This window comes from Delphinapterus leucas, chromosome 11 (genome assembly GCF_059928025.1).
Source record: "Delphinapterus leucas isolate spDelLeu-1000000601 "Yukka" chromosome 11, BTC_Dleu_Yukka2, whole genome shotgun sequence".
NCBI lineage: Eukaryota > Metazoa > Chordata > Mammalia > Artiodactyla > Monodontidae > Delphinapterus > Delphinapterus leucas.
In genome coordinates this window covers 65141439-65154548 of record NC_143139.1, presented here as the reverse complement: position 1 = coordinate 65154548, position 13110 = coordinate 65141439, and the positions used below count along the sequence as shown (strand labels likewise).

General features: G+C 36.9%; 1 protein-coding gene across 7 annotated transcripts in view; it reads right to left on the bottom strand.

Annotated features, from left to right (window-relative positions):
• ACSS3 (acyl-CoA synthetase short chain family member 3) overlaps positions 1 to 13110 on the bottom strand; it is a 148982-nt gene that overhangs the window by 14144 nt on the left and 121728 nt on the right. For all 7 annotated transcript variants that reach the window (XM_089920003.1, XM_089919998.1, XM_089920000.1 and 4 more), the window contains 2 exons: positions 3659 to 3740; positions 1396 to 1518 (listed from right to left, as the gene is read on the bottom strand). In XM_089920003.1, coding sequence (XP_089776129.1) covers positions 1396 to 1518; positions 3659 to 3740 — 205 coding nt within the window. The remainder of the gene's footprint in view (positions 1 to 1395; positions 1519 to 3658; positions 3741 to 13110) is intronic.

Sequence of the window (13110 nt, the reverse complement as noted above, 5' to 3'; positions counted from 1 at the left end):
ATATCAAACAAAGGACTTGTATCCAGAATACCTTAAAAACTCTCAAAACTGAACAATAAGAAAAACCACCCAATTTTTAAAAAGATGGGCAGAAGATTTTAATGACAGAGAAGAACACTGATGGCCAATAAACACAAGGAAAGGTTTCCAACATTTTAGTCATTACAGACAATCAAATTCAAAGCACAATGAGATACCTTTACACATCTATTAGAATGATTTAAATAAAGAACAATGGCAGTTCTGAGTACTAATGAAGATGGGAAGAAACAGACCCCCTCAGACACTATGGGTGGGAATATAAAATGGCACAGCCGCTCTAGAGAACAGTTTGGTAGTTTCTTATAAGCCGAAACATACACTTAACATGTAACCCAGCAGACTCACTACAGGCATTTATCCTAGAGAAATGAAAACTAATTTTTGCACAAAAACCTGAACTTGAATGTATATGGCAGCATTATTTATAACTGCCTCAAACTAGAAGCACTTAAAATATCCTCTAATGGGTAAAGGAAACATAAATGGGTTAGTACATCCACACAGTGGAATACTGCACAGCAACATAAAAGGACAAATAATCGACATACACACAACTTGAATGGCTCTCAAACGCACTTTCCTAAATGAAATAGCCCAGTCTCCAAAGGTTACATACTGTATTACTCCATTTATATGAGATTCTAGAACATAGGAACAAAAAAACATAGGAACAGCAAAAAAAAATTAGTGGTTCCCAGGGGTAAGGGGTGGGGAAGGTCAGAATAAAAAGGTGACATTATGGGGAAATTCTTGGGCAGTGTTGAAATTTTTCTGCATCCTGGTTGTTGGTGATGGCTACAAGAATCTATACTATAAGTAAAAAACTCATAGTATTATACAATAAAAAGGAGGATTTTACTCTATTTTAAGGTAAAAAAAATTGAAAACATTTTAAAATACTCTTCTGGGGACTTTGTGTAATTTACATTGGAAGAAAATTCTCAGGATTTAAGAGTACAATAAAATGTTTAAATCACACACCCAGTAAAGACTATATGTATACCTGGCTATCAACAGGTGCAAATCAAGAAGCTAGAAGCAATCAAGTAGCAAGGATCAAGAAGCAAATGTATATAGACTCTCCCATAAATTACAAATATATGTAAGTGCTTAAAATTCCTCTCTACCACTCAGGCAGGAATCGGGGAATCTGGAGAACAGGAAAATCCACAGGAGAGAAAGTGAGGTGAGAGAAATACCAGAGTGACCAACCGAGCCTATGCTTCAAAGGAAGGGTCTGGAAATTTTCCAAGTGGAATGACTTAACCTCAATATTGACAACCTCAATATTGACTTCAGCTCAGTTCTGTCCCTAAATACTACCTGGAATAAAAGACCAATAGTCATCAATACCTCTTCAATGGCACCTGCAGAAATCCTGTGACCTGCAACATTTATCACGTCATCAACTCGAGACATAACATATATGTAACCTTCTTCATCCATGTAACCAGCATCCATGGTGTCATAGTATCCCTGAAAATAAGAATAAATAATGTCTGATTAGCATGTAGTATTAGGTAATGTAATCATTTTTAAGCTTGGTAAAATATAAAATGTGATAGAAATAGGTTTACTGTATTCATTTGAATTTTTTTCATAACTAGCCTATGGAATTAAATTATTTTTGATTTTGAAAGCCTACTAGAATCTCTCTGCTCCCCTAACAGCCAAGAATAAAAGTGTTCTTATATATGTTCACGTTAAGTGTTTGAACTGAGAGTTGTAAAGCTTATGAACCCAATTTCTTCCTTTTAATGGAGAAGTAATAGCTCAATATTTCCAGTATACTTTGGTATTATGAAGTAGTTCTCTGATAAATTTCTTCTTTAATTGTGTTAAATTTTAAAAGCATTAAAGCTCTCTATGAATAATTACAAAATAGACCACTAGTTTGTTAACATAGATTTGGATTGCACTGCAGCCTCAGTGAAATATAGTTAAATAGTAAGTATAAAATTTCATTTTTTTTTATCGACTCAAGAGTAGCAGTACATCTTCACTGGTCCAGCTATCACAATAGAATGAAAAATCAAGAAGAATAAGAAGTAGAAAGAAATAAATATTACTTCCCCTAATGCTTCTGAGTTACATTAATACCTGTATTACAAGCATGGGCTTCAGGACAAATCCAGGTGAGTCACTATTTGTGTTTCTACCTAAGACTCAGCATGCTCATCTGTTAAATAGGGTAATGGACCATACCTTATAAGGCTGTGAGAAGCATACATGAGATGGAGCATCTAAAAAGGGCAGACCCTGGCACATCATGAGCCCTGAATAACTGGCAGCTCTTACTGCAATTACTATCAGAGAGTAAAGTAAAGACATGGGCTCTGGAGCCAGAATATATGGGTCCAAATGTCAGCTCTGTTACTTCTAAACTGGGAGCAAGTTATAGAACCCTTCTGTGCTGTTATTAAGTCCTTAGATGAAAGGGTTGAGGTCAGGGTAACAAGACAAGAGTATAGATTCACTACATATAGTTTAATCGTAAACTATGGTTTATGGGGCTTTGAAGGAGCTTTCAGTGTTAAAGGTGGTCATGCTGAAAACCACATGCACATATTATGAACCACTGTCAGGTTATAATTAATCACATCAGTATTCTGGTGATTTGACTGCGGCCCATCAGGCAGATAGATTGGGCTGATTGGAGTCAACTCTACTGACAAATCTTCTCTGCCACAGTCCCTTGGGGCATGTTTAATCTTGGCTACTGAGGTCATTTAACCCTGAGATGTCTTTCTAAAGGACGCTATTTTAATTCTCGTCATTTGTCTAGTTGATTAGGTTAGCTGTCCTTCACAAAAATGCTAAATAGACTCACCTTTTTTTTAAAATGAAATTCTAATCATTCATTCTTTTTTACCCAGTGTAAACTGAGGACCAGGTATCTCTCTCAGGGAAAGAAATAGAAGCGAAGAAACAGCAGAAAGATGATAGTGGGACCCTTTCGCGTATTATCAATTATGTGCTGTTATAAACACAAACCACAGAGTAATAGGTCAATGATAAAACAGAACACAGAAAGATACTGTTTGTTATCCAGAGCACTGGAGGTTAGGCGTTGAGAACACTGTCTCTATCCTGTATCTGTATTATAAAATAAAGAACTCAGAGGACACTAAGGAAAGAATGTCAGTAATAGCTAAAGGGATTTAAAAAAATACAACTTCTGGCAAACAGAACAAATTTTGCTCACATAACCGGGGGAGAGGAGGTAAAGAGGTCCTAATGACAGTGCCCAGTTCTGATCAGATGCTCTCAGTCTGTGCAGAGGAATCCAATGTAAGAAGTCATACAGGAAGTCCCCAGAAGTTTTAACTTAACAAAACCTTTCTTGATATGAAAGGCTGTTACGTTTCAGAAAAAGCTGCTAAGAGAAACGGAGAAATTCCTACGTCCAGAGGTTGATAAAAAATATTAAAATGACTTATTTAGACATTTGAGGTTTGGGCATTCTTATCCCTGAGATCTGGAAACTGGTCCAAATAACCTTTAAAAGTTGCTTTGTGATCCATGATTCTAAAAGCCAGCCACTCAACTTAATAGGCAAGAACTATAGAGAAGTGTGTAAGATGATTTAAAAAAAAAAGTACAATAAAGTTCTTACAGGAAATTTTTCAAAGTATAAATGCTTGAATGCTTCCTGATTCTTCCAGAGTCCTGAAAAAGCTCCAGGTGGTAATGGCAACCTTATATAAAAACAGAGCAGTGAGAATTATGATGAAAATGGTCATAAAAGCTCCAGGTGGTAATGGCAACCTTATATAAAAACAGAGCAGTGAGAATTATGATGAAAATGGTAATAAAGACAGATTGATTAGAACTAACAGTTTTTCACTGTGATGGACGATTACAATTCAAATCCCACATTGAATTGTAACCCCTAAATCCACTGGACAGATCATGTCTAACTGAGGCTGAAGTGGTTGACCATGACATAGCAAAGTCACGAAGGGATGACTGTGGTTCCTGGGAAGGGCACAAAAGGCACACGCATCTGGCATTCAAATAGTTATTAGCATCAATCATTGTTTCAGTAAGAAGCATAACATCTACAAAAAGGAACCAAAAAATGCATCACTGAATTACTTTTTGAGAGAAATATCCTTCCACCATAGGCAAATGAATCTATTTTTTTGAAGTATCAAGGTGCTAGCTGCCACCTTTGCCAGTCTCTTTGTGATAAGATGTTCCAATTAAACATCCCACAGTCTTTATCTTCACAATCAATGTGCCTCCCCACTCTGAGAATTCCCTCTCACTCTTCTCTCTTCTGTTCTTTCTTTTCGTGAGCATCCAGACCTATGAGATTTCTCACCCCTATGAACACATGAAGATAGGTGAGCATATAAAGTAGAAGGTAGCGTATATCTGTTCTTTTCAATCAATTTCCTCTTATATTTCTTTCATTCCTCCATAGTATGAAACAGGTGTTATACACACAATAAGGGCTTAATCTTTATCACCCATCTGTCTATCTATCTTCATGTAAACAAATGAATTCTCATATCGGTTCCCTGTAGGAAGTATTACCTAACGAAAATAACCGCTCAGTGTATTTTCAGGAAACTTTTTAGATGCTTTATAGCTTGGAAATTTAGATACTGTAAAACTTAAAGATTTTCAAAACCCTACCCTCCTGTACTCACAAAAAACACCAAGTGAAGTGGTGACTTCACAGTGCAGATGTGAGAAAATGGAAAATGAAATAGACATGGTTACTGCCAACATGAGGCAACATCACACACCTTCTACCCCAATATTAGACTTCTGAGACACTGAACTGTATTCTCACATTCTGTCAGGCAGAAAATGCTGTTACCAGTGGGATCAGCGGCCCAGCTGGGATTTCCCATTTCCTCTATGTCTGGCCTACCCATAGGTCCTCCCTTGCTAGGTCTTCTTTTTGTAATATTTTAAGATGGAGGAAAATAGGCTACATCAGCGTTTCTGGACCTCCCGTAATTTCATAAGATGCATGCGAAAGCATTTTGTAACCTGAAAAAAAAACCCAAAACTACAGAGATGCTGCTATATTGTTGCTGTTGCTGTTGACTGTTACTGTTCATCACTAAACCTGCAGGAAGGCAGCAAGCTGAAGCAGATGATCCCTTCAGGTTCTTCTACCTGATTTTTCTATGTTAATCTTTCGAATGAACCTTGTATATAATTTCACTTTATCTGTTTGTTTTAATCGTTAATATTTTTATAACAAGTATAAAAATCATCATTACACATTGAAATACAATGTGAATATGGCAACCACTAAAAATCACTTATTTAGCAGCATTTACAGGATGCTGAGGGTAAACAAATGAAGAGGACGCTAAGAAATGACAAATCAAAAGCCAACATGGGCCACAAGAGGAAACATTAATGAGTGAAGCCTACTATACTCAAAATATACAACTAGAACAATAAACCTGACAGAGATGCATTCCGCTTGCATATTAAGTGAGAAATAATTTTCAGGCGTTCCCCAAAAATGTACCACAAGATATAGTACTTTCTGTGTTTCATGGGGATATTCTTTTAACAGACGCTTGGATATAAGAAAATACCTCCCTACAATAAGAATAAAAAGGCAACTGTGATAATAAATGGCAACTAACATTCAGGCTGTACTGGGGACAACAGAGAGTGGTGCGGTCTGAGATAAGTTTGAATGTACACACCAGGTGGAGTGGCAACAGCTGTTCCTTAGCTCCACAGATACACAGACACACAGATAACCTGATGCAAATCCGTAAACACAAAACACTGCCCATACGAAGAACAATGCCCATAGAAGGGCATATTGCTAAAGAAGTGTCTCATCCGTTTTATCTACCCCAAAGCTAAGACTTTGGTTCACCGGCAACCACGTACCGCCTCTTCACAGCAGAGACTTCTGAGTGTTTGCAATAATAATCCAAGTGAGTTAGTACTTAGTGTATCGAATGTGAGCTGAGTTTCCTGGTGGCCTAGAATGTATCTAATTCAGTGTGTGCACGTGAGACCAAGAGTTTAGCATTTTCCGGCAAGGGTGTTACTGGAGAGAAAAGGAAATCTTACACTTCCCAGAAGTTGGTTAAGTTTGCAATCTCCATTCTTAAAAGAAGATGGCCTGATAATCTGTGTTTTCTCTTACTTCCTGAAAAAAATTTGGTACTAGCAATTAGTAACATATAGATTATATTCTTGTAATTCATTAAAGCCTAGAGGATTACAAGTAGAGGTAGCCATCCTCCAAAATAAATAAACAAATAAATAATAAGCTTTAAGGATACCAGCTTTCTCAGCTGTTGCACAAAACTTTAAATATTTGCATAAATCTTCTGAAGAACAGGGACAGTAGGGATTTTTACATCATGTGTGAGAAAGGTCTTCATAAGTTTGGATATACCTATAGACCTTGGGAATTAAGTATAACATAGCAAGGTATATCCAGGAAGAGATTACAGAATAGGAAGGAGAAATCCAAGGCCAAACACAGTATTAAAGAGGGACCAAGGAAAAGACCATGAACAAAAATAACCAAATCACAACTGTACGAGAACCAGGATAGAATGTGAGGGGCCTCCAGAGCAGAGTTTTAATAATGACTGAGCGTTCAACAAGGTGGAGTGAAGTGCAAATTCTGTTTGAAAGTGGATTCAACAGGGGTCATGGAACTTAGTGACTGAGATGCTGTGTATCTCCCCCAAGATCGCCATTTCTGCAGAGTGGAGCTGAAAGAACTGGAGTGATCAAGGAGTAAGCAGGAAAGTAAGTGCAGGCAGTAAGGTTAGACTATACTTTTTAAAAGTTTGCAGGTGACTGGAAGGAGAGATGTAAGTCAGGGTTTAATGCAGAGAGGCAGGCTGATTTAGGATGGGGAAAAGTTGGGCAGAGTAGCCAATGGAGAGAGGGTGGAGATTTGAGAGTTAGAGAAGAAAACACCAGAATAATTATTTGATCATCTAATTTATTTATTCATTCATGGATGCATGCATTAACTCATGCATTTTCTTTATTCAGTCAAGTATTTGTTGAGTGCTTGGTATTCCTAAATCACTGTGTTAGACATTAATGGAATGAATATATAAACTATTATCTGAGATGCGTGGAGATCCTGGAATATTGTGTATCTACAAGAAATTTAGTAATTTTTAGAATACATATAGGGAGAAAGACTGTAATGAATGATGTCTATTCCATTAAATTAATGACATAACATCAAAATGTAAACATTTAAGATATTTGTCAGGCAAGTTTTACAGCAGATGGTTAAATCCTATACTGCCAGGAACTCTTGGAAGGGAAGTTTTTATCACCAGCCAAGGTATGGACCTGCTGCAAATAGCATATGTGTCTGGTCCCAAGTCATTTTTGAGATGCCCCTAGAAAACTTCTTCATTATCCCCAAGTCTAACTGAGGAACAGGCTGGAAAGCAAGATATGAAATTACGATTGGTAATTAATTAGTAGGATAAAATAAGAGAATGTTATCCATTCTTCACTAATAAAGCCTGGTGCCTAAAAATTCAGATGTTATTTCAAAATTGAGAAGAGACTCTAAAGAAGGTACCTTGGAAAATGCCATTTATTGGTCCTAAAGAAAAGCAGAAAAGAAAAGGGAGTTCCAGAATTGGAAGTGTGTACATATATATATATATAATTGCTTTATACATATATATATATATATACACACACACACATATGTACTTCATATATATATGAAGTAAAACATGTGAGAAGAGAAGCAATAATCTCCAGAAAGAAGTTAGGTGTATATGAAATAGAGCAGAATTTTTTTGCCGTATTTGGAATTAACGCTTTTCTTGTTGCTAACCTAATGATTATTCAACATTAAATGCAGGTTTTCCTTCTGGAATAGTGAGTGCACTGGGGCTCTATTTCTAAAGTTCTAGAAAAAATACTTTTTTTTCTGTAGTTACAATAACATAAAAATTCATTGGACTGGCAGAAGGAAGGAAATTTTCTGAAAATACTAAGAAATATGTCGGGAAATGCCTATCCTCATCCTTCAAATGCAAGATCAAATGTTACCACCCTGTGATACCTTTCCTAACTCTTCCCAAACAGAGTGAAAAGGTGAGTTTTGTTACAAACTATCCAATTGTGAGTGAGGAGTTCCTCTTAGAGAAAACCCTTTCCAAAGAGAACATTCTTAAGCTGTAAGAGAAATAACTGAGGCAGCAGTAATGTGTGTGTGTGTGTGTGTGTGTGTGTGTGTGTGTGTTCAGAGGGAGGTATCATAGAGAAATCCTTAAATAGCTAATGAAGGAAGAGAATGTCCATCACTGTAGAAGGTAAACATCCCTGACCAATCTGAAATAAATAAAACTCCTAGATGCCTCCAATCCCAGATAAAAGACGGTCTGTACTCACTGCTCCATCAGGAATAGCCATTTGCAACACAAATACTGTAAACTAAAGACAAAACTCCTGTTCCCTAGAGAATTCTGGAGTTGGATCCCAACTTTGCACTCCCAGTATTTCCTACAGGGTCTTTAGGCTTTACTTGTGATTTTCCTATGAAGCTGCTTTTCACCTCCCCAGAAGAGACTGCTTAGGCCATAATTTCTTTCTCTCTGGGCAGACAAACAACTGGGTTAGAAATCTGAGGTCTAGCTGTGTAACTGCTAATGATGTTCAGATTCCCATGTCAAAAATGAGATAATATCTGTCCCACCGCCTACCACACAGTGTTGTTGTAAGACTAATAAAAGATCATACTAAAATCTGCAGAGGACATTTAGAAAGGAATGGGATTACAATTACACGACATCCTTGGTTTATTCAAAGGATACACTGGTGAAGGAAAGCCGTACTGATCCTCTCCCAAACAGCAGCACATAAGTGACCAAATCACTCCTGCAAAACTATAAGGATGTGAACCAATATCATTAAGGACCAAGTGTTCAATATCTGGAGGCCGAGAAATCGGCAGGCACCAGAGTAAAAGCCACTTAGACAAGGCCATCCAGCTCCCTGGCATCCCATCACTGCCTGCAGGGCACAGGCCAGTGGGACAGAGCAGGAGGCAGACAAGCTGCACTTCCAATAGCAACAACTGTGTCTGGTCAGAGAAAAATGTGTACCCACGAATCAGGAAGAGTCAGAGACCTATGGCTTTAATAACAGTGAGCACTGTGGTACTGAGGGAGGCATTGCAGTTAACCTTTTCTCTCATGCCTTGCACGGTGTTGCCTGGAAATTACTGACTCATATTTCTGCACTTTGAAGCTCTGGTTGCAATTACAGAAGCACCTTCTAAAATTCATGAACATTTTGTATTCATAGCAATTCAGGTATCATAATTTTCCCACAAAATTAAGTGCCTGGAGTTAAGTTTCAAAATCAGAAGAATTTTCTACCATGCAGGCATACAGTTCGCTCTTGTACTAGAAAGATAAATCCTTTGAAAGCAAGTAATCTACAAGAACTGCAAGATTCATGTTTATTACATCCTAGGGTCTACAGTAGTTTAGGAATCACTTAAATGTCTACCTTCTAGTTTAGGGATCCCCAGAGGGGCAAAACAGAGATTTCTAGAAAGCCTTAACAAAGGAGTTAAAAGAGCTGAAGTGGATCAAGAGGTTTTTTCAAAATTACCACGTATCATTATTTCTGGTTTGGGGATGAGTCATCTTAATATGATAAAATGAATCATTATGCTTAGTACCTTGCAAAACTTAGAAATATGATTATAGCTTCAGGTTTTAAAGAAACTGCCAGAGAAAGATAATTTCAAATGATACTTACACTATTTATAACAGATTTTACAGTGAAACAAGAAGCTACAACTGTATTTACAAAAAACAAATTTGGGGGCTTCCCTGGTGGCGCAGTGGTTGAGAGTCCGCCTGCCGATGCAGGGGACACAGGTTCGTGCCCCGGTCCGGGAAGATCCCACATGCCGCGGAGCGCCTGGGCCCATGAGCCATGGCCACTGAGCCTGCGCGTCCGGAGCCTGTGCCCCGCAACAGGAGAGGCCACAACAGTGAGAGGCCCGCGTACCGAAAAAAAAAAAAAAAAAAAGAAAATTTGGGATTAAAACAGATGTAATTTTTTACTGACTTACTTTAATGCAGTTTGAACCCCATACATTTCAAATATTCTATGCAGCTTTTTCTCTCTATTCTTTCTAATCACTACAGGTATAATTAGTGAACATAAGTAGCATTAGGGAATATTTTTCTTTCAAAGAATATTCCACTTAATTATTATACAAGTAATACAGAAAAGCATGGGCATGAATAATGGAGAAGAATGGACATCTATCTCTGGCTGGTGGTCTCTCCCCACAGTAGCTTTTAATGCCAGCTCTGTTTTAAGCCTCTTAGGGACAGAGTCTTTTTTTTTTTTTTTTTTTTTTTTTTTGTGGTACGCGGGCCTCTCACTGTTGTGGCCTCTCCCGTTGCGGAGCACAGGCTCCGGGCGCACAGGCTCAGCGGCCATGGCTCACGGGCCCAGCCGCTCCGCAGCATGTAGGATCTTCCCGGACCGGGGCACGAACCTGTGTCCCCTGCATTGGCAGGCGGACTCTCAACCACTGCGCCACCAGGGAAGCCCGGGACAGAGTCATTCTTATTATTGATGGCCTCACCTCATATCCATGCAAAGATAGTATAATATAGCAATACACCATATAAACTAGAACTTTTTCTGAAAAAGTAAAGGTTATATTTTTGCTTTTGAAATCATACGGCAAGAAGCCACACCTATAGTTTACCATTGGTTATTATTTCTTAGCAATCACTGTACATACTCAGGAATCATGGGAAGTAAGAAAATACAACCTAAAAATTGTTTGCAAATAAAATGAAAAATTTATGAAGACTAAACTGACAATGAAGTTGTTATGATGTTAAAGTTTATAGATTTTCAATTAAATATATATTCATTTTGATTATAAATTTTTCAAGTTTCTTAAACATTAGAATTTCAGATATTTTGTGAACCCTGGAAACCATATATAATCTCTCATCAAACACCTTTAAAAGTCCACCAAGTGGTTCTGGGGACTCAGGTAGCTGGTCCCTGGAAAGGACCCTGCTTTTCAGATCATAGACCTTTAGAATATGGTCTACATGGAAAAAATTATTCTCTTCTCAAATTACACACTGCTTTTTTAAACCACGCTAATTTTTATTAAGGCAAGAATGTGTGCTTTTTCCCTTCCCTTAATTCAATTAAACATATTATCTATTATGTGCTCTTAAAAAGCATTCATCAGCCATTTTCCATTCTGGATGAATGATGTGTGTCCCTTCAAAGCATACAGAAGAGCTATAGATGGATACAAGCAAGTCTTCTTGATGAAATACAAAAACATCCTATGCATACTGCAAGCAGCTATTGGGACGCATGAACAATTTTCAGGTCAATGAGTTAGACTGGAATGGCTACTGGAGATGAGGGTTTCAAAAGGAAATCCTTACTCTCACAGATAAAAATGAGTTCCTGAAATAAGGTTTCAAGACTGTTCTATTACAAAAAGAGAGATCTTGGTGGTAACTTTTTTTCTTATTATTTCTACCTTACTTTTTGAATATAATTATATATATATAATATTTTCAAATACCTAGTTTCACTATTAACTTAAGGGATGAATCAAAGTCCACTGCATGTCATAATATATTGTATCAGCGAATAATTTATAATGAAATCTCAGAATCCGAGATCTGTACAATAACATTCCCTGTTTAGGAACAGAGAGGGAAGAAAATCTTTCTGAATTGGCGACAACCTAAAGCACAGAATGTTTTAAGGCAATAAACAGTTCTGTTATTTTCAAGTACTTGAAGTAACACTAATGGCTATGAGAAAAAAATTATAGTTTATGTGCTTTATTATTTCTGAATGGATGTGGGGTGAGGCCACTGATAATTAGAGTGACAGGATGCATGACGGGTTTAAAACTCTACTGGCATCAAACGCCACCTTTGGGATCTTGCGAACATTGCTTTATGAAATAGATGACTCACTTAGAGTTAGGGGTTATGTAAAAATGTAAGCTGCTACAGTGCTTTTAAAAGCTCTCACGAACCATGTGCTTCCCTAAGCTAGTCAAGCATCCATCCACAATCTTGTTCAGATTAATCATTTAGCAAGCCTTCCTCTTGTCCCCAACAGTTTTCCCCCTCACAGGGAAGATCTCAATCAGCTCTATGTTAATATGGATTCTGATTCAGAAAAATATGAACAGAAATGGTATATTCAGTATTCATTTTTCCATTTGCCAGCAACGTCTTAAAATTTAAATTAAAAAGAGTAATAAAGTGTTCACATGTTTACTGATAACAATAAAAAATCTGAGAAGAAATATACATATAGTGCATCTCATCTATTAGCCTTTTATAAGGTTAAAGTATCCCTACTTGAAAAAATACATTCTTTTTAAAATAACTATTTTTCATTTAATTTTCAAAGAACTTAAAATGTTTTATTAACCTGAGAAAAATCTTATACCAATCTGAGAATGCCAAGTAATAAGAATTCTTTTAAATAAATAGGAAAATAAAACTTTTTTAAAACCACATGCAACGTTCTTCATTCATAAGAGCTCATTCTGGCAAATTCTACCACTTAAGGCATATCAGTAGAGATGCCAATATCATGCTAATCAGAAGCAATAAAGCTACCTGTGTCAATTATTAAAATGTCACATACTGTGTGTCTCCAACTTAATCAACTTCCAATTCAGCTTCTGCTAGCTTAACAATTTTAAAGTACTGATGTAATGAAAGTACGTTTGAATATTTTTACTACAAATTTTAGCACTTTGTCTATCAAATGAACAATGATAAAAACTGCTAGCAAGAAATTGTGGTACTTGATGAGTCAGGGATTATATATTGTATTATTATCTAACCCAGTAATTACACTTTTAGAAATTTATTCATACTATTGTCATTATCAGAAAAGAAGAATAGACAACACAAAAAGGATGTTCAATACTGCATTATTTATAATCATAAATATTCAAAAAAGACTAAGAGGCCTAGAAAGGGAATAAACATTTTTAAAAGGCCGAGTAAAATTTAAAATGCTTGTGAGACAGGGTTAAGG